General features: G+C 37.9%; 2 protein-coding genes across 17 annotated transcripts in view; both read left to right on the top strand.

Moving 5' to 3' along the window:
• The window catches only part of LOC134832002 (titin), a 127,724-nt gene that overhangs the window by 75,845 nt on the left and 29,216 nt on the right, over window positions 1-22,663 (top strand). For 12 of the 16 annotated variants that reach the window (XM_063845861.1, XM_063845862.1, XM_063845867.1 and 9 more), the window contains 3 exons: window positions 635-6,493; window positions 7,551-10,295; window positions 11,992-14,007. In XM_063845861.1, the coding sequence (XP_063701931.1) occupies window positions 635-6,493; window positions 7,551-10,295; window positions 11,992-14,007 (10,620 nt within the window). The remainder of the gene's footprint in view (window positions 1-634; window positions 6,494-7,550; window positions 10,296-11,991; window positions 14,008-22,663) is intronic. The other 4 variants (XM_063845871.1, XM_063845872.1, XM_063845873.1 and 1 more) reach the window with 4 other exon arrangements.
• Window positions 15,710-22,488, top strand: LOC134832421 (titin-like). The gene is made up of 3 exons (XM_063846435.1): window positions 15,710-17,946; window positions 18,012-22,240; window positions 22,469-22,488. Exons 1-3 carry the CDS (start codon window positions 15,710-15,712, stop codon window positions 22,486-22,488), a joined length of 6,486 nt encoding a protein of 2,161 aa, XP_063702505.1.

Below are 22,663 nucleotides of genomic sequence, written 5' to 3' on the forward strand. Positions count from 1 at the left end.
TGCTTCTCGACCAACAACTTTTTATGTTAATATTATTTGCTTTTTTGCTGGTAAGTAACTTTCTTGCTGTGGCGGAAACTGTAAATAATTCCAACACAAATTCCAAAATTACACACAAAAAACCTGCAGATTTAACGACGCCTTCGCCTTGAATGTGACTTTAACGGGACTTTATCTGTAAATACCGACCTCGGACTCTCTTTTGTAACTTTTTATCCTTGTTGTAAATATATATTGTACAAAAATTGTAAATAATCCTCCTTGAAATGCTTCCCTGATGAAAAACACACTGAAACTGAAGCGAATCTGTAAATATTGAATGGCTTTCTCGTCTATGTCCAATTTTTGATCAAATTGGCTGAAAATTGGCTCTTTATGTTGATAAAAAACAATTTTAAATTTAAAAAATTAATGCTTAGCTTCAAAAACCTACAAGACGATGTTTTGTGCTGAGCATGGCCATGGAAATGAATGAGTAGATGTCGTCGTCAATGTTCTATAGAAACTCCAGCGAGCTTCATTTAACACAAAATTTAACGTAGTTTACGGGAGATATGGGTTATAGGAGAGTTTTTCTGTAGGATCGTTAAGAATCTAGAGGAAAATCTTCAATTTTATGTCCATTCCATTCCAGAAACTAAACGAGACGAAGTAGTAGAAGAATCAACAACGACAACGAAGAAACGAATTTCGAAAGCAAAAGTAGTTAAAAAGAAGCAAGAAGACGTAGTTGTAGTAGAAGAGGTCCAAAAACGCGTGAAAGAAGGCGAAGATGAAGAAGAAATCGAAGAAGAATTACGCAAAAAACAATTATTAGAAATTAAGATTAAACTTAAGTCCGTTAAACCCGTACACGAAGAAGTTCCCGAAGAGGCAACTGGCGAATTTGACACCGACGAGTTCACAAAGCAGAAATCCTTGCCCTTAACCATCGCCTCGGAGCGAAATGAGTCCACAGTACAAGCTTCAGTCTCCTCTATCGTGCCCGAGAAAGCAACCGACTCAAAAGCGAGCGTTGAATTTATCCCACAGCGCCCTCTACAGGTACAAGAAACGCAATCGCAGGACAAAGAAGAGTCAAATATCGTCTTTGACGCTTCCAAACTGCTTCAGACACCAAGTCAGAGTCTTGCGGGTGTCAACCAAGGCGTTGAAGTATCCGAAGTTGACTTGAAACAAACGTCAGATACCTTAAATGTTGATGCGCCCCAACAAACAAAGGCAAAATCGGAAGTTGTGTCAGTTTTATTACAAGCTGCACAAACCCAACGCACAGAAACGCACGAAATGGAGACCAAATTAGGTGAATTTACGCAACAACAGGAAATGGCAAGCACGAAATTCGTCACGCATGATGCCACGGTCACGATTGAGACGATGACAAGTGATAAAGAGGCGAAATTGCCGGGCAAGGAACAACCAATAGTGTCACAAGCCACGGAAAAGGTCTTGCAAAAGCAAGGAGTTCAGGTTACAGAAACGCTCCATCATGAATCTGAAGTTTCGTACAATTCGGAGGAGTTCAATAAAGTACAGCCCAAATATACGGTCAAGCCGCACGAAGTGATCGAAGAAAGTGAGGTTATAACGGCAGATCAGCCCGGCAAATATACGCCTGAGTTGATTGTCGCCACGGAAATTGCACGTAAAGATATCGTTCCCGTACACGGACTCATAACACAAGAAACGAATGTGTCAGAACTCGAAGACACGTACACGGCAGCACGTGCACCACAAACCGAAACGGCAGAATTCTCCATTAAAACGAAACAATCATACACAATACAAGAGACACTGACACAAGAGTCGGAAGCAGACTTGTTTACGCAGGCATTACCGGGCGTTTCGCAAGCGGTCGATGCGGTTCGCGTGCAAGAAAGTCTTACCGCGAGTACGGTGCAAGCGCAAAGTCCCGTCGATGAACTTGCGGTATCGCCATTTGACGTTAAAAACGTCAATGTCACTGTCGACGAACGTATTCCCGTGATTTCATCTGAAACGGAGGTCATTGAAACCGAAAATCTCCTTGAAACACAAAAACTGGAACAAGGTAAACAAGCAACAGTTAATGTTAGTACACTTTCTGTCGGAGAACAAAACATCCAAGATTTGGCAGAAAAAGAAGAAGAATATGACGGAAAACTCCCGCTTCCAACTGTTCAAGCTAAATCCTTGACAGATACCTTGCAAAATATCGCAGTTGAAGAACAAACAATCCTCGATACTTCAAACACTTTCGAACGAGGCGAATTCAAAACCGAATCAGCTCAAATTGGGTTAACCTTACAATCGAGTATGGCAATTGAAACCACTCATCCTCATGAAAAAGAATCAGATTTGGTCTTAAAATCATCAGAAACGAAAGCTCTCGCTGAAAAATCCATCACGGAACATCCATCCGTTGAAGTTACTGCTCAAGAAGTTGTCGAATCAGAGAAAGAATTCACTGGAAAGCTTCCCATGAACGTTCAACAAGCGAAACAAGCTCAAAATGAGGCTCTTCGTACCGTCTTGAAAGAAGAAGTGACTTTGTCTGAAGCTGCTTCTTCACTCGAAGAGGAGAAACCTTCAGATGCAAAGGCTAAAGTTCAATCTGATGAGGTACAATCCTCGATTATTCAAGAAACAGTAACTTTAGATACTTTCAAAGAATATGAAGAACAGGAGAAACCACTAAAAGCTGAAGCTGATGTCGCGATGCAAGTTCAGAAAGAATCCATTACAGTTTCCATTGCGCATAGCGATATGCGTGAAGAGGAAGCTGACTTTGCATTTACCAAAGCGGAAGCTCGTCCTGATTTCGTTCCGCATCGAACGCCAGTTCAGCTTGAACATGTAACTGCTGATGTCTATGAAATGGCGGAACAAGGCGAAATTATGCCCACGAAGAAGGCAAAGACGTTACAAGAAGCTTTTGAAGCAGCGCAAGTTGAACATGTGGAAGTCGGCGAATGCGAATCTGAATTCCTTCGACCTGATAGTCCGGAAAAGAAACAAGGATCTGTCAGTTATGACGGGTTAAAGACCCCGATCAGTTCAGAAACTGTCACTAATGAGGCAGGAGACTTACTTAAAATACCAAAACCTGAAGAGAAAAATGTACAAACAACACTTCAACCTTTGGAATCAGTTCAAGTTAATCTCGTTGAAGCTTCCGTTCGCGAAGAAATCCTTCCCGGATATGAACAACCAAAGTCCGTAACAGCTTCAGGAAATATTTCAGAACTTTTTGTATCACAAAAGCAAGAAACTCTCGTTGCCAGTAGCACAGGTGAGTTGGAAGAGTTCAAACCAACTTCTGATACGGGAGTTTCGGCGATCACAGGAATGGAGCACAAAGCACCCGAAATGCATGAAACACTTACGATGCAAAGTGTTGGTCAAGTACCAATTGATGAAAACACAGAACGCAATGCCACGGGCGAAATAATCCCAATTGAAGTGATTTCCAAACTTGAAACTGTCACAGGAGAACATTTCCAACAACTGCCTGAACTTGAAAAAGACACAAAAACTGCTGAAGTTCATCAATCATACGTCGAAAGTGCCCAAATTCAAGAAGTTTTATTGCACGATCGCGAATCTGAATTCGCACGTCCTTCAAGTCCCGAAAAGAAACAAGGATTTGTCAACTTTGAAGCACTTGAAGCGGCAAAGAAGCAAGAAAATGTCGTCGTTGAGAACTTTGAACAACTTGAAATTGAGAAACCCGAAGGTCGTTTAGCGGAAATTGCTCAATCGACGCACGATGCATTGCAAGTGCACGAAACGACAGCAGCTTCAAAGGAATCTACGTTGAAAGAAGATGAAAAGCCAAAGACAGTTCAAGCTGCTGAAGAACTTAATGAAATTGTTCCTTTACAGAGCATGGAAGTTTATGCTCAAAGTGGCACCGAAGAGATGCCCAAGTTCGAAAAAGCACTTGAAAATGCCGGAGAACAACGAATTTTGGTAGATTATAAGGTTCCGCATACGCAAGAAGTTGTTGTCGGTGACAGTTTAGGCAAAGTCGATGACCTAACCTTAAATGAACAGAAAGCAACTTCAGATTTTTCGGAAGTTACAGTACCCTTGAAGTCTGAAAACGTGAAATTAGAGCATTTTGCGACACTTGAGACTGAAAAACCAGAAGATCGACAAGCGGAAGTTGTTCAAACGTATCAAGAAAGTATCGAACAACGTCAAGATTTTGTTGGTGAATCGGAAAAAACGTATGAACAAGCGACACAAGAGTTCAAACAAGGCAGTGTTTCGTATGAGGCATTAAAAACTGCTGTAAAATCCGAAACTGTTACCTCAGACAATGTTGAACAACTTGAAGTTACTGTGCCGGAACCTAAACAAAGTGTGACTTCACAAATCCCACATGAAGCTTTAGCTGTTGATGTGGTTGAAACAGGACAAAAAGAGACAGAACTTGCTGCTCAAGATAAACCTAAAGAATTTACTGCCTCAAAAACTTTCGAAGAACTTCAAATCAGCTCGAAATCCGAAACTCTTGTACAAGATAGTACGAAAGATTTGGCAGCATTAGAATTCAATACGGAAGTTTCACAGCAAAAACCCGTCGAAGTAGATCACAAAATCGCAGATAAGCAAGAAGTGGTTGTTGTTGACACCGTTGGCAAAGTTGATGAGTTCTCGTATTCAATGCAAAAGGCAACTAGCGAATATTCAGACTTACGAGCGCCTGTTAGTGAGATCACCCATGCTGATGATCACTTAAAAGACATTCAACCAGAGGAAGTTAAACCAAAACAAGCTGAAATTTCACACGCATTAATCGAAGGAAAAGAAATTTCTGAGACTTTAATTCACGAAAGTGAACGACAATTCACTGACAAACTCGAATTCGACACAAAAACTGCTGAAAAAACAATTGATATGCTCAATACTTCGTTAAAATCGGAAGTTGTAGTCGGCGAAGGATTCGAAGAGCTTGAAACAATTGTTCCGGAAACGAAAACTTCTACTTTGGAACAGATCCCGTTACAAGCAGTAACAGTCGAGAGCACAGAAACAGCCAACAAAGAGTCAAATTTGAAAGATTTCGAACGTCCTAAGGAAGTAACAGCCTTCAAATCAGTAGATGGGGAGCTTGTGATACCCGTGAAGCATGAAACGCATGAACTTCAGTCGACTACTGATTTCGCAGATGAACAAGCGAAGTTGGTACAAGGTACCCAAAAGACTTCTGAGGTTGAACACAAAGTTACGACAACATCTGAGATCATCACGGGCGATGCTACAGGCAAAATTGATGAATTTACGTTGGATCTACAAAAAGCAATGCCTGAATACAGCGATTTACGAGCGCCACAAACGATGGAAACAGTAGTTGAAGATAGTGTTGCTACCGTAACGGTTCAAGAAACGGAACATAGAACTGCGGAAGTGTCTCAAACCTTCGTTGAAGGAGTTGTTATCCAAGAAAATCTCGTGCATGAACAAGAAAAACCTTATGAAGGCATGCCAGAATTCGAAACAAAGACAGGACAAGTATCTTATGAAGCTCTAAAGACAGCTGTCAAAGCTGAACCTTTAACTTCAGAAAATACGGAAGATTTGCAAATCCTTCAACCGGAAGAGAAACTTCCTTCTGTCACGCAATTAGAACAAGAAGCTGTCGGAATTCAGGAAACTGTTGTATCTGAAAAGGAAAAGCTTGGTTTGGATTCATTGGAAAAACCGAAGGAATATCAGGCGACGCCTAATTTCGATGAACTTGTATTGCCGCAACAATCCGAGGTGATTGCTCATTCAGGAACGACTGATCTGGAAATACCTGAAGTAAAAACGCAAGTTAGTCAAGTAAAATCTACTGATATTGAGCTCAAGACTCCATCAGCGATGAAGCCTCAAACCATGGAAACTATCGGAAAAGTTGAAGATTTGACTTACGAAACGAAGGTTGCTCAACCAGAAGTTGAAGAAATGTCCATCGCCTCAACTGCACAAGATCAGGTCCTCGATCAACCTCAAACTTTGGAAGAATCTGCTCCAGATATGAAACAAGCCTCGACAACTCAAGATCAAATCCACACAATGCAAGTTCACGAAGTCGTAATTGGCGAAAGTGAAGGCGATTTCCTCACCGAAGGCGTTACTCCGGCAGAGAAAAGTACTTCGGTCAACTTTGATGTTCTCAAAACGGCGGTTCATTCTGAAACTACCATCGTTGATAATGTTGCCGGATTTAAAACAGACGAGACGGAACATCGTAATGCTCTTGCCACGCAAGATTTAATTGAAGCAACGCAAGTTCATGAAGTCACATTGGGTGCAAAAGAGACAGAATTAGCACCCGATGATGCGCCAAAAGAGTACAAAGCTCAACCGCAAATAAATGAAATGGTTTTGCCGGAACAGAGTGAGGTTATTGTTCAAAGTAGCGCCGGTAATGTCGTACACGAAGAAACAAAACACGAAACTATTCACGAAAAATTAATGGACATTGAATTCAAAATACCATCTGCACAAGAAATTGTCACAGGTAAGCTCAATGCTGAGGTAGACGTAGAACAATTCTGCTTAGAATTATGAAATGGGAGAGATGATTAGCGAAATTTTTGGGTTTTAAGGTCTTAAAGTGATTCCAATTGATTGAAAATTTTATAAATCATTAAATTTCTAAGAATTTCAATTTTTTATAAAAAATTTTAAGGAAATTCAATTTTTTATTGAAATTCAAAAAATTTCTAAGAGTTTCAATTTTTTATAAAAAATTTTTAAGAAATTCAATTTTTCAATTAAAAAAAAATTTGAGAAATTCAATTTTTTATTGAAAATTAAAAAATTTCTAAGAAATTCAATTTTTTATAAAAAATTTCTGAGAATTTTAATTTTTTTTTTTGAAAATTAAAAATTTTTAAGAAATTCAATTTTTTATTGAAAATTAAAAAATTTCTAAGAATTTCAATTTTTTATAAAAAAAATTCTAAGAAATTCAATTTTTTATTAAAAATTAAAAAATTTCTAAGAATTTCAATTTTTTATAAAAAATTTCTAAGAAATTCAATTTTTTTATAAAAAATAATTTTTTTTAAAAAAAATTTCTAAAAAATTCAATTTTTTATAAAAAAATTTCTAAGAAATTCATTTTTTTATAAAAAATTTCTAAGAAATTCAATTTTTTATTGAAAATTAAAAATTTTTTAAGATATTCAAATTTTTATAAAAAATTTTTAAAAAATTAAATTTTTTTATTGAAATTTAAAAAATTTCTAAGAAATTCAATTTTTTATAAAAAATTTCTAAGAAATTCAATTTTTTATAAAATTAAAAAATTTCTAAGAAATTCAATTTTTTATTAAAAAATTCTAAGAAATTAAATTTTCATTAAAGTTTCTGAGAAATTAAATTTTTTCAGAAATTTTAAAAGAAAATAAGCAAGTTGGAATCACAATTTCTTCCCCCTAAAAAATTATTTTCACACGCTAACCGTCTCTAAAAATAGCGAAAGTCATTCAAAAACTGTAGTAACAAAAAATTTCCTTCCCCTTTTTTCCTCCAAAAAAACACATTTTCGTCAAAAAAAAAATGTAAAATAGGTGAGTCCTTGGGTATTGTTGACACGATAAAATACGAGACACAAACGGCATCCGCCGACATTTTACAACGTCTCCAAGCGCCAACCACACAAGAAACCATCGCACTCGAGTCAAACGCTCTCCAAGAACACCAACCCCAAACAGAAGGGCGTCAAGCCACCACAGTTCAGTCCCTCATTGAACCCGTTCAAATTCACGAAGTGACGCCACACGAAAGCGAAAACAAATTTGACACGGAAAAAACAGACACGAAACAAGGCATTGTCTCCTTCGAAGAATTCAAAACTTCCGTAACACAAGAAACAATCACGGGAGACACTGCGACCCATTTGGAGGTCGAAGGTAAACAAGAAACGACACCAAATATCACACAAATACCACACGAAGCGATGGTCGTTTCCGATGTCACGGTCCAAAGTAGCGAAGGAACCTTTGTGCCTGAGGAAAAGCCGAAAGAACGCACTGCACAGCCAGGTTTCGATGAATTGACGGTTCCGCAAGTCGGAGAAACTGTTGTCGGAAGCAGTGCGGGAGAGTTTGAAGCTCCTGCAGCTGCTCCGATGGCGACTTTGACACAAAAACCCGTAGATGTAGACTTGAAAATCCCAAATACGACACAAATTATCCCAATTGACAGTCACGGGGTACACGAAGACTTCACATACACAGAACAAACAGCGGCAGAACTCACAGATAAACACCCGGCGATCCCAATTCAAACCTCGGAGGTACAACCGATCGACCATTCGGAGAATTTATCCGACGAAAAGTTGGATGAAAAGACTGCGAATGTCGTTCAAACGTTCAAAGAGCATTTAGGAGTGACCCAAGTTGAGTCACTTGTCTCCGAAGACATTTTGCAAGTCAAAGAAGCGCCCGAAGAAAAAACTGCGAACCAAACTTTAGACAAAGCCTTGAAAACTCCCTTGAAATCTGAGGTTTTAACACAAGACACTGTCGGGGAAATCGCTCCCGAGTCAAATGACACAAAAACTGCGACGTTAAAGACTGATTCTGGTCTCTTAACGTCCGTAAAGGAGCAAATTTTACCCCAAGACACGTTCGGTTCGTTGCAAGATTTCAAACCAACAGAAGAGTTGGCCAATCAAAAGCATGTCGAACACGAACCAATCATCACACACGAACAAACAATCATAAATCAAGAAGGTATTTTGCCCGAAGAACGCAAACCTGATACATTTAATGCCCAACCCGCCATTGATTCGATGCCCCATGCGCTTGCTTCTGAAACAATTGTGCAAGATTCCACGGGAAAATTCGCAGAACACGTTCCCGTAGCAGAAGAAGCGACTGTCAAACAATCCGAAGTCCCCCATAAAGTCCCCCAAAGCACAGAAGCCCAAATCCACGAATGCGTCGATACGTTCGGCGAAACAATTCCCGCACAAGATATCGCCCAACCAGACGTCATTAAGCTCAGTGCACCCCAAATACACGAAACTATGGTACAAGAACAGACGGAAACGCTCGAAACGCCCACTGTGGCAGACAAAAAGGCACAAAAAACACAATCTTTACACGAAAATTTACAAATTACAGAAGTTGTCTCACACGAAAGTGAAAATTTATTAACGACCGAGACACGACCCGATACGAAAAAGGCTGAAACGACCTATGATGCCCTTCGTACCCCGGTGAAATCGGAAACTTTAACGAGTGATTCAATTGCAGAAACGTCAGAAATGAAGCCGAAAGAGGAAATAGCAACAAAAACTCAACTCACATCCGAAGCTTTGGAAGTCCAAATGGTAGAAACGGGAGCTAAAGAAGGCGAATTTGCAGCTGGAGAGTTGCCAAATGCAGGAAATGCTGTTAAAACCATCGATTCGAAGCTGACAACGGCTTTGAAGGAAGAAATAATTGACGCTGCTCATGCAGATGAACTTCTTATCCCTCAACCGGAGACAAAAACCCCGCAAGAAAGTGTCATTGACACGCAATTTAAGACCCCGGAGGCGCAGGAAACGCTCGTACATGAATGCGCCGAAGAATTTTCCGAACTGAAACCCATGGAAGATACGGCAACGATGACTTTCGACACTGTCAAAGCCGCAATTGTCCAAGAAAGTGTCGTTAACGAAGGCACCGACGGCTTTTATGAGTTAGATACGACAGGAAAACAGGCAATTTTAACCACTGACGAAGCGCAAAGTGCTCAAGTTCAACAAAACATCGCTTTAGATAGCGCCAAGGAACTGCAAAAAGACGAAAAACCCGAAGAAAAGACCGCGGGAAGTACTTATGATATGCTCAAAGCAGGCGTAAAGACAGAAATTCTCACTTCTGAAACGACAGACAACGTCGAAACGCCCCGCATGAAAGAAGAAACAGTCAAAGAGTTTACCCAAGTTCCATTTGAAGCGCTTACAGTGCACGCTACTGAAGTAATTGACAAAGAATCGAATTTATCGGATTTCAAACAACCGACAAGTGTTCAAGCGCAAAAGGCAATTTCCGAAATGAATGTTCCGGAAAAGTCGCAAGTTGTGCCTGATTCTCACGTGACAGATTTAGAAATTGAAGAGCCAGCGCATGACATGGTTGAGCACATTTCCATCAATTTGGGCTTCCCAACGCATCAAAGCACGGAAATTGTGTCGGAAGAAGGCATTGGAGAGTTTAAGCCAGAAAAGGCGGTGCAAGACGAAGCGAAACCGGATGTCGTGAAAATGAGTGCAGCAACAACGTCGGAAACAGTAACGCATGAGGAAGTATCTGAATTAGGTATGAACATAAAAAATATTGAAAAAATTTATTATTGGCAAAATTTTTCTTTGAAATGATGTTTCTTCTGGAATGACAGACGAAAAAAACGGACTTTGTTAGGCACACATCTCAAAATTTGACTTTACTCACATTTTTAAGGCTGAGGCGATGAGGAAAAATGTTTCATGTTACAAACGAAATTCAAAATTACATATTGAATTTTTAAGGAAATTTTCATTTAAATTTCAAGTTTTTTAATAAAAATTTCATGAAAATTTAAAAAAATTAGAAAAAATAAAACAAAATCAAAATTTTACTTTACATTTTTTTAAGAAATTTTTTTTTGTTCAAAAATCATTAAGGCCGCTCCAAATTTTTTTTGAACTTTTTGTCCCATGCCCCATTTCAGAAGTCGAAAATCCAATGGGGCAAAATAAAAAAAAAAAAGTTAAAAATTTCATCAAAATTGACCGTTTTTTGGTCTTTTTTTATATTTTTTTAATGAATTTCCTAAATTTTTTTTTTTAAATTCACTTTTTAGGAATTTTTATATTAAAAATCGTATTTTTCTTCTTTAAAATTTTTTTCAAAAAAATTATTTTTCAAAATTTTTTGACAGTTATTTTTACGATTTTTTTTTTTTTTGTTTAAATTTTTATTTTGAAGTACTTGAAAAATTATATTATTTTTGAGATAAATTTATTTATTATCAAATCTTAATAAAATCAACTAAAATATTGATTAATGACAAAAAACTGTTAAAATTTTTTCATTTTGTATGAAAAAGTATTTCAATTTTTTTTTTTATTTGCCCCCCCCCATTTTGAAAAAAGGTTTTTGGGACAAAAAGTTCAAAATAAATTTGGAGCGGCCTAATTTAAAAAAAAAATAATTAAAAAAAATATTATCAATTTTTAAAGAAATTATTTTTTAGATTTTTATAAATTTTATTTTTCAATGAAAAAAACAAATATCAAAATAATAAAATTAAATTATTAATTTAAAAAAAAATAATTTTAAAATTTTTAATTTCTTAAAAATTAATTAAAAAAAATTATTAAAAATAAAAATTTATAAATTTAAAAAAAAATTATTATTAATTTTTAAAAATTTTATTTTTATTTAAATTAATAATAATAAGACATTTAATAATTTTTGGTTCAAATATGAAAATTTTTGTCATAACAAACATTAATTTTTTTTTTAAATTAAAAAATTTTTTACAAGAAAAAGCTTGAAAATTATCAATTTTTATATAATTACTAACTTGAATGTTCAGAAATTATTGATTTTTTACAAAAAAAAAAAAAAAAAAAAAAAAAAAAAAAATTAAAAAACTTTAATACCTAAACAATATAATTTTTAATATAAATATTAAAAAATTTTATTTTTAAAAATATTTGAAAAAAATTTTTTTTTAATTGACATTTAATAATTTAAAGAAAAATTAATTAAAGGAAAATGCTTAAAAATTTTTTTATTTTTTTTAAATTTCATGATTTTTTCAAAATTTTATAAAAATTTCTTAAAACATGAAACAATTTCCTTCACTGCATCAGCCGAACAGAAGAAATTTCATTGCAAAGCGACACAAAAAGTACTCGTGACATAAAAAACCTTCAAAAAAAATCTCCAATAACACACACTATTTTTCTCCCAAAACCCCTATTCCCCCTATTTGACACAAAAAAAAAATCAAAATTAAAACCTCTAGGTGACAAGAGGCCCCAAGAACAAGAATCTGCTACACTTACACTCACGCCACACAAATCACTTACCGTCGAAGAGACACGAATCGACGAAATCGAGAGCACATTTGAACGCAAACCTGAAGTCCCCACGAAACAAGCGCAAGTATCTGTGGATGCCTTAAAAGCCACTGTCAAAATGGAGGAAATTCCCTCCGAAGCACCTTCAGATTTGGATGTCAAAGCCCCAAAGCAAGACACGGGCGTTATGAAACAAGAAAATATCGAGGCACTGATCGTAACGGAAGACATGAGTCACGACAAAGAAACGATTTTTGAAGAAGATCGCCCAAAAGAACAAATTGCAAGCAAAAATGTCGATGCAATTATTTTACCACAAAAATCTGAAACGACAATTTCCGAGTCAGTTTCTGAATTTTCCGATGAAAAACCCGTTTTTGATCAAAGTAAAGTGACTGACGTGACGAAAGAACAGCGTTCAGTTACGCAACAAGAAACAACTCTCGCTGAATCAACAATTCCCGTTGAATCAGAGAAACTCGACACACAAATGGCGAAACCTCTAATGACTGATTTCAACTTTGCTCCTCAAGTCAAAACGACTGAGACGAATGAATTCGAGCAAATTTTCGATGAAAAGCCTGTTGAAGCTGAAAAACAAGCAAAACCCAAACAAGATACCTTGGAAAGTCTTCAAATCAACGAAACCCTAACTGGAGAACATGCAAGTGCCTTAACGGTTCCTCGAGTAGATGAAAAATCAGGAACTGTTACGATCGATGAAGCACTTAAAACGCCTCTTAAAACGGCGATGGAGACAGTTGATGCAGTTGATGTCTTAAAAGACGTGAAACCCGCTGAAGAAACAGGCCAATTGACGCAAGATACAAAACAAGCGTTGATTGTGGGTGAAACAGTCATTGGAGCGAAGGAAGCTGACTTGTTTGTTGACTCAACGCCCGCCAAAGAACACACCGCTGAAGGTCAAGTGACGCATCTCGTGGCTCCGGAACAAAGTTTGGTCCAAACTCAGGACTCGCATGGCGAATTTGTAGATGAAAAACCACAAACGGAGCATACGAAGCAAGTTCCAGCCGACACGAAGCACAAACAGACAGGTCTCGTAACAGAACATGTCTTGGGCGAAAGTGTCGGCGGCGAAGAAATCGCTCTGGAGCTCGAGACACAAGAAGCTAAGGCTGCTTTCGGTATTTTACAGGCTGCAATTGTGAGTGAGACAGTGCCAGATACGGGTTTGGATCAATTATTGACCGAAAAACAGAAGGATGTGCAAGCAAAAGTCGTGCAATCCGCCGTCGAAGGACTTCAGGTGCGCGAAAATGTCTTGCACGAACGCGAAGATTCGCTCAAACACGAAAAACCGCAAGAACAAAAGGCGGCACACACATTCGATACACTCAAATCGTCTGAGGTGACGGAAACAATTCCCGCTGATTCGACCATCGATGCAAATATCACAGATAAAACGCACAAAGAAACGATCAAACAGTCACATGTGCCACACGAAGCACTTTCTGTGCAAGAAACGCAAGTGCAAGACTCCGAATTGCCCGCGGAAACGTGCAAAACGCGTGAGTTCCAAGCGAATGTAGCATTCACGGAAGCCATTGCGGCCGAAAACAAAGAAATTCTCGCACACACAACCACGGAAGACTTGTCCGAAGACGCTCCGAGCACGACACAAGCCACGTCACGCACGCTAATACGCGAGAAACACGTTCCCATTACGACACAAATTGTACCCGATGACAAACACGAGTCACTTGCGCCCGATAACATCCCATCTCAATCTGCTAAACAATCAATTTCAGACACAACTTCGGTCCCGATTATCACAGAGACACTCGTTGCCGAAGAGGTAGACACACACAAAGCACCGGCGCGTGTCACGGAAACGGTTACAGAAACGGTCGTTGACACGCCACGACACACAGTCAAACAGAGCTCCGTGGAAATTAGCGAAGTGGATGACGAGACGGTAACGAAACCGTCGCAGCAAGGTAAGGAGGGAAAAAAGGGCAACAAAACGCGCTTCAAAAAAAGCTTTTCACGGGGCTTCACTAACACTTTGACAGCTCACGCAAAATAACACGCCACAAAATGCTTCTTTTGCAGTGAAAAAAAAACTCACAAAAAATATATCAGACTATTCGATACAAAATACAAGAAAAACAGAGAAAACAGGAGGCAGGAGCATTCAGATGTGATGTCAAAAGAAAATTGAAACCAAAAAAGTTCAAAAGAAATTTTTTTTGACAGATGTCAAAATTGACAAACGTCAAAAATTTTGTAAAAATTTAATTTTTTGCCTTAAAATTATTTAAAAATAATATTTTTAAAATTTTTTATTGATAATTTTCAACAATTTTTCTAAAATCGATCAAATTTAATTAATAATAAAATTTTTATATGAAATTATGATACCTGTCAAGTGTCAAAAATTTTACATTTTTTTTAATATAAATTTTGAAGATTTTTTTATTCAAATAAACAAAAATCAAATTTAAATTTTAAAAAAAAATAAATTTTTGCCATTAATTTTGAATAAACTTTCGATTTTTTTTAAATTTTTTTTGACAGCTGTCACTTTTAAGAATTCGACATTCTCAAATTTTTTGAATTATTTTGGGATTATTTTTTAAATTTATTAAAATATTTACAAATTATAAAAAAAAAAATTAAATTAAATAAAAAACACTTGAAAAAAATTTTTTTTTTTTCAAAAATTTTGAAAGCTGTCAACTGTCAAATATTTTACATTTTTTTACATAATTATGAATTTATACAAATGAACATTTTTTTTTTAATTTTAATTTTTGCTTGAAATTTTTAGATTTTTTTTTAATTTCAATTTTTTGACAGCTGTCATTTTAAAAAAATTGACAATTTCAAAATTTTTTAATAATTCATGAATAAAATTTTAAATATATTTACATATTTTACAAAATAATATTAAATTATTTAATTTACTCAAAATACTCGAAAAATATATTTTTATCTGAAATTTTGACAGCTGTCAACTCTCAAAATGTTACAATTTTTATTTACAAAAATTTAAATTTTTATCCCAATGAACCAAATATCTTTAAATATTTTAATTTTGATTTAAATTTAAAAAAAAATTTCATTTAAATTTAAATAAATGGATATTTTTTACAAATTTGACAGCTGTCATTTTTAAAAAAATGACATTTTCAATTTTTATGAATTTTTCTTCAATTTATTTTTATAATTTTTTTACAAATCATGAACAATAATTTGAAATTAAATTAAAAATATTTTTTATGAAATTTTGACAGCTGTCAACTGTCAAAATTTGACATTTATAGCAATTTAAATGAAAATTCACTTTAAAAATTTTAAAGATTTTTAAGTTAAAAATTAAAATTAATTAAAATGAACATAAAAATGTTAAAAATTTAAATTTTTCATAAAATTTTGACAGATGTCACATTTTAACTGTCAAAATTCTTCTTTGAACTCAAATTTTCAAATTTTCTTTTGACTTTCGCATCGAATCAGAAAGATTAGCTGAGGCATAATAAGACTAAATCTAAGAAGCCATACAAGCCATATTAACTTATTCCCACACACACTCTTGATTCTAATTTGATTTATACAGATGAAACCAAAACAAGCCGTAAACCAACGAAAAAAGTCGTGAAAAAACCCAAAACAGAACAAACACAAGAAATCGAAGAAATGCCCGAACAAATTGAAATTGTCGAGGTACCGTCAGAAGAGTCCGAGGAGACGCGTCGCAAAATTATCAAGAAACGCGTCGTCAAAAAACGCTCAGGTAGCAAAGAAATGTTGACAGAAATCGTAACGGAACAAGCGGAAGGTGATATTGCTCCGATTGTCAGCAGCATCAAGGAAATCGAGATGCCGTTGGAGGAGGTTTACGAACGCAGTTGCGCCTTAAAACGCGCCTCCAAGAAAGCGGATGTCGTCGAAGTCGAAGAATTGCCGGAAAAAGTCGAAATTACGGAAGTTCAAACGCTCGAAGGACCCAAACAGGTAACGAAAAAGACTCGTACCATCAAGAAACGCGAAGGACCAAAGGAAACTGTCACGCAAATCGTGCAGGAAGAAGTTCCTGGCGAAGCTCCTGTCACGACAGTGCAAGAAATTGAACTTCCGCTCGAGGATGTTCAAGAATTGCCTGGCTTGAAAAAGCCCAAGGACAAAGCTCGCGTTGTCCAAGTCGAGGAATTACCCGAAGAGGTTGAAATTACGCAAGTTTTGACGGAAGAAGGACCTCAAATGGTCACGAAAAAGACTCGAACCATCAAGAAAAAGGATGGAAAGAAGGAAGTTGTCACGAAAATTGTTACAGAACAAAAGCCTGGAGAAGCTCCTGTTACAAAAGTAACTGAAACAGAGACAGAACAAACTGAATCTCTGCCATCTGTGAAGCCTAAGAAAGAAAAAGCGAAGATTCTCGTCGAAGAATTACCCGAAAAAGTTGAAGTAACGGAAGTTCAAACGATGGAAGGCCCTCAAAAAGTCACCAAAAAGACTCGCACGATCAAAAAACGCGAAGGCCCGAAAGAAACTGTCACTCAAATTGTCGAAGAGCAAGTCGCGGATCAGGCTCCTGTGACAACAGTTCAAACTATTGAACTTCCTGTCACGGAAGAAACCGAAAAATTGCCTGAATTCAAGGCGAAAAAGACAAAAGCGAGTGTCATTGTCGAAGAACTTCCCGAAAAAGTCGAAACTTTCACAGTTCAAACGGAAAAAGGCCCCGAAGAGGTCACTAAAAAGACTCGTGTCATCCGTAAAAAGGATGGAAAGAAACAAACGGTCACGGAAATCGTTCAAGAACAGGTTCAAGGTGAAGCTCCAAAGGCAGCTACTGTCACAGAAATCGAATTCCCCATCGAAGAAAGTGACAAATTGCCCGATTTCAAGACGAAAAAAGACAAAGCTACTGTAGTTACGGAAGAACTTCCCGAACAAATTGAAGTTTTTACCGTAGACACAGAGCAAGGCCCGCAGGAAGTCACGAAAAAGACCCGAACAATCAAGAAAAAGCAAGGAAAGCAAGAAACTGTCACACAAATCGTTACTCAAGAACAAAAAGGCAAGGAACCTGTCACTTCTGTCACGGAAATGATCGTGCCGTTGGTCGATCAAGAGTTTATGGATGAACTTCCTTCATTCAAAAAGCACGTGACCAAAGCGAAGGAAGTTGTAGTCGAAGAATTGCCTGAAAAAGTCGAAGTTTTTGAGGTTCAAACGTTGGAAGGACCTGAAAAGGTCACCAAAAAGACACGAACCATCAAAAAGAAAGATGGCAAGAAAGAAACTGTGACTCAAATTGTCACAGAGGAACGCCCTGGCAAAGAACCTGTCACCACAGTACAAGAAATCGAGCTTCCTATGGATCAAGAATTGCTTGGAGAGGTCCCGGCGATGAAAGTTCCAAAGACAAAAGCTAAAATCGTAACCGAAGAGTTGCCAGAAAAGGTTGAAATCATCGAAGTTCAAACCCATGAAGGTCCCGTCGAACAAGTTACGAAGAAAACTCGCACAATTAAGAAAAAAGACGACAAAAAACAGGTTGTCACTCAATTTGTTGAAGAAAAACGTCCGGGTCAAGCTCCAATCATCAGCAGTGTTTCGGAAATCGAAATGCCTTTGGATGAAGTTGTCGAAAAATTACCTGATTTCAAACAGTACAAAGGCAAAGCGAACGTTGTGGTTCAAGAATTGCCCGAAACTGTCGAAATTATCCAAGTTTTGACAGAAGATGGCCCGCAAATGGTTACGAAAAAGACCAAAGTCGTCAAACGTAAAGACGGCAAGAAGGAAACTATCACAGAAACGGTAACGCAAGAGAAACCAGGCAAAGCCCCAGTCACAAGTGTCACGGAAATCGAACTCCCCGAAGCTGACGAAGAAAAAATCGACACTTTACCAGCTTTGAAGAAGCATACAGCGAAAGCTAAGGTTGCTACAACCGAAGAACTCCCGGAAAAAGTTGAAATAACGGAAGTTCAAACGTTGCTGGGCCCGAAAAAGTCACGAAAAAGACACGAACCATCAAGAAGAAGGATGGCAAAGACGAAGCTGTCGTTCAAATCGTTCGCGAAGAACGTCCTGGCGAGCAACCGATCTTAACGGTACAAACTATGGAGTTCACTCTCGACGAAGAATCCGTCGATGACTTGCCTGCGTTCAAAAAACACACCGCAAAAGCGAAAGTTTCAAGTACGGAAGAACTTCCGGATCAGGTTGAGGTTATTCATGTCGATTCGGAAGAAGGACCTCAAATGGTGACGAAGAAAACTCGTACGATCAAGAAAAAAGACGGAAAGAAGGAAGTTGTGACACAAATTGTGACAGAACAGAAAAAGGGAGAAGCTCCTGTCGTTCAAAAAGTCACGGAAATGACAATTCCCATGCCGGATGAAGACACTTTGGAAGAATTGCCGGCATTTAAGTCACATAAAACTAAAGCGAAATCCGTTTTAGTGGAAGAACTTCCCGAAAAGTTCGAAACTTTGACGGTCGAAACCGAAAATGGACCCGAAGAAGTCACCAAAAAGACTCGTACGATCAAGAAAAAGCAAGGACGTAAAGAATCGATCACTCAAATCGTAACCGAGCAACGTCCCGGACAAGAACCTGTCATGAGTGTCATCGAAGTTACCCTTCCGATCGACGAAACATGCGAAGATCTCCCTGATTTGATGAAAAAACTGCAAAAAGCGAAACTAGTCAAGGATGAAAAGCCAAAATTGCACACTGCGGACGAGTTTAAACCCGAACTCGCTGAACTTTTGATAGATTTCATGAAGAAAACAGCGTTACCTGAAAAGCCCGAGCAACCTGAGGAGGAAAAACCCAAACGTAAAGTCATTAAAAAGAAGAAAACGAAAGATTTGGACGAAGAAACGCAACGTTTGCTGGATCTCGAGGTTGGAAAAACCGAATTAGAGGAATATGAACGTGTTGATGTTGATTTGCCGAAGCGGGATCGCTCACAAAGCGTCGAACCAACAAGAACTGTCGAACTACCGGAAAAAGTTCAAGTAATCGAGACCAAATCTGCTGATGGAACTGTCAATAAACAAGTTATCAAGAAGAAAATCATCAAGAAACGCAAGGGAGACAAACAAGAAGTCACGGAAATTGTGACGAAACAAGTGAATGACGAAGCTCCTGTCACGAGCATCAATATAATTGACGAAGAAATCCCCGAATTTGAGTCTCCCGAAGAAATTGCGCAGGCGGTGGTGACAGAAACGATGCCGGAAACGGTTGAAATCGTTGAAACTCCAACCGAAGATGGAAAAACGAAGAAAACTATTGTTAAGAAGCGCATTGTGAAGAAACGCAAGGGAGACAAAGAGGAGGTAACGCAATTTACGACGACACAAGAGGAGGGAAAAGCTCCCGAAATGAAAGTTGAAGTCGTCGAAGAGAAGGTTGAACCTCTTAAATCCGTTGAAACGCCAAAAGTCGCTGAAGAAGTGATTGAAGAACTTCCAGAACACGTTCAAATCATTGAAACTCCTACAGAAAAAGGAACAAAGAAGACAATCGTTAAGAAACGCACAATTAAAAAGAAGAAACCTGATGGCAAAGAAGAAATAACTGAAATCCTTACGAAGCAAGAGGAAGGTGAAGCACCTGAAACGTTAGTTACCGTAAGTGAAGTTATGCCAGAAGAGCCTCAACCTGAAGAAGAAACTAAACCTGAAGAAGTTTCAACCGCACAAACTGATAAGAAACCCAAGAAAAAGGTTAAAAAGCCCAAAGAACCTGAAGAAGTCAAACCTGAACTTGGAAATCTTCTCGTTGAGTTCACGAAAAAGAGTTCCGAGCCAACTGAACACGTTTCTGAAGAGATTCCTGAAACAGTGGAAACTGTAACTCTCACTCCCGAAGGCAAACCAACGACCAAAACTGTCAAACGAAAGGTTATCAAGAAGAAAATTTCCCCAGATGAGGATGAAAATATTCGTCGTCTCTTGGAATTGGAAGTTTCCAAGACTCCTCTCGAAGAATTCGAGAAAATTGACGTTGATTTGCCGAGAAGATCACGTTCGAAGAGCATTGAACCACGTGTCATCGAAAAATTACCGGAAAAAGTTCAAATAATTGAAACTAAAACGCCTGAAGGTAAAATAAAGAAAGAAGTTATCAAGAAAAAGGTTATTAAGAAGAAGGTTGGAGACAAACAAGAAGTTACGGAAATCGTTACGAAACAAATTGACGATGAAGCTCCTGAAACAATGATCACCGTTCATGAGGAAGAGGCACCAAAACCTTTGGAAAAGATTGAAACTGTGCCCGAAACGGCAGAAGAGACAATCGAAGAGCTTCCAGAACGGATTCAAGTCATTCAAACTCCAACTGAAGATGGCACTTCGAAGAAAACGGTTCTCAAGAAACGTGTTATCAAGAAGAAAAAACCTGATGGCAAGGAAGAAGTCACAGAAATTCTCACGAAACAAGTTGAAGGTGAAGAACCCGAAACTCTTGTCACGGTTTCTGAAATGGAAGAACCAAAAGAAATTGCTCCCATTGTTCGTAGGGTCTCCAAAACTCCCCGATTGAAGGACCAGGAGAAGCGTCGTTCGATCTTAGACGAAGACGCTCCCCATGTCGAGCTCATGCAAGAGTTCCTTCAACGCTCAGAAGAGCCTGAGGAGACTCCCGAAGAGCAATTACAAGAAAAAGCTCCACTTCCCGACGATGGATCGCCACAAAAGAAGGTCGTCAAACGTCGTGTTGTCAAGAAAAAGAAGGCACACGAACAAGATGACGTCATTCAACGATTACTTGAACTCGAAGTTGAAAAGACTCCGCTTGAACAACCCGAAAAATTCGACATTGATTTGCCGAAGAAACAACGCCCGCAGAAAATTCTGCCGGAAATGGTGAAATATGTGCGAATTTCGATGCCTAAAAAGGCGACAGTTGTCAATACGCCCGAAGAACTTCCATCTCACATCAAATTAAAGAAGACTAAACCGAAGCAAAAATCGGAATCGGATCATGTGACATTAGAAGATGTCAAGTTGAAGGGATTACAACAGGAAATGGAGACGCCTAGCACGCCGCAACAACCGGAAAAATCCGCAGTTGACAGTAAACCGCAACAAGGGGTCCTTGAACGTGTCGAAAGTGACGACGAAAAGCCTTCGAAAATGAAAAAGATTAAGAAAATCAAGACTGGAAAACGGGAAAAGGTTGAATTGGAGAAATATGAGAAGCTTTCGAGTGAAAGTGAAGAGGAAAAACCCGTCGAAGAGCCTGAAAAACAAAAATATCAACGTCAACCGAAACCAGAAAAACCTTTGCCTGAAGAGGAAAAACCTTTGAAATTAGGTAAAGGTAAGCCAAAGAAGAAAGAGGAAGAAGTTCCCGAAGATATCAACCTCAAAAAGATTCCTCGCAAGGCTCCCGAAGAACAAGTCATGGAAGAATTGACGCCCAAAAAGCCTCAACCTTCCACGGAAGAGCCTGGCAAGAAAAAATCTCGCAAATATCCGAAAGTGCCACCGTTCGAAGGTCAGGACTATCCACCTTCTGAGCATTCAGAGGATGAGATCGAGTCCCCTGAAGTCGAAGAAGAGGTTCCCACAGAGGAACATCCCACAAAAACGAAACGTCCTCGCAAAAAGAAGGAAAAACCCGAACCGGAAGTCGTCGAAAGTGTCCTTAAACCCGGCATTCCAAAGAAACCTGAATCACCTGAACCGGAAGACATTAAACTGCGTTACAAACAAAAACCTCCGCCAGAACAGGAAACGCCTGAGATCAAACTCAAGCCATGGACAAAGCCCAAAGAGGAGGAAATTAAAGATAAAGAGCAAGAATACGACTTGTCGCTACCGAAAACTGAGCCAAAAGACTACGACTCTGATGATGCCGACAAAACGCCCGGCAAAAAAGTTCGCAAAATCAAGAAACCCAAGCAAAAACACGACACACAAATTACCGAAGCCCAAGGAATTGAAGAAGAAATTCCCGCAGACGAGTCGGTTGAGTCTCTGCCCGAAATCCATGAGCCACAAGGTAGTGCAGAACCCAAAAAAGTCACGAAAAAGATTTACTTACCCGAGACAAATATAACAATAGAGTTATCGGAAGCGTCTCCGCTCGCTGAAACACCCGCTAACGCGAAGGAAATTCCTTCCAAGACAGTTAAACCTTCAAAAGATACACAACATACACACGATACACTACAAATTCCCACACAATTCGCTAATGGTAAGAACCTAATAATAATAACCCACACACACAATTACACTTCCACACAATACACACACACAAAATTTAACTGTTTTTTGGATTTTTTTGAATATTTACTCAAACTCGTAACAAATTTTTGACTTTTATGATGGGATTTTTTTTATCAAAAACAATCTGTGACGTCAAATTTTACTCACTATATGTTCCTGAGGCAAAAATAATTGAGAAAAATGTTTCAATTTACAGAAAATATTTGCGAAAATTAAAAAAATAGTTTGAATTAGCAAAAACGCGACTTTCAAATTTTTTAACTGTCATTTTTTTCAATTCACATTTTCAAATTTTGCAATTTTGTCTTTGAATTTTGAATTTTATTAAAAATTTTTAAAACTAAAAGCTTTTTTCATAAAGAATATATGAACTCAAAGTCAAAATAAAAAT

This window comes from Culicoides brevitarsis, chromosome 2, assembly GCF_036172545.1.
Source record: "Culicoides brevitarsis isolate CSIRO-B50_1 chromosome 2, AGI_CSIRO_Cbre_v1, whole genome shotgun sequence".
Lineage (NCBI taxonomy): Eukaryota > Metazoa > Arthropoda > Insecta > Diptera > Ceratopogonidae > Culicoides > Culicoides brevitarsis.

Coding starts and splice junctions, on each gene's coding strand:
- LOC134832421 (XM_063846435.1), top strand. CDS start 15,710: ATGCCCGAACAAATTGAAATTGTCGAGGTACCGTCAGAAGAGTCCGAG. Junction 17,947..18,011: donor ACTTTACCAGCTTTGAAGAA/GCATACAGCGAA, acceptor AAATAACGGAAG/TTCAAACGTTGCTGGGCCCG. Junction 22,241..22,468: donor TCCCACACAATTCGCTAATG/GTAAGAACCTAA, acceptor TTCAATTTACAG/AAAATATTTGCGAAAATTAA.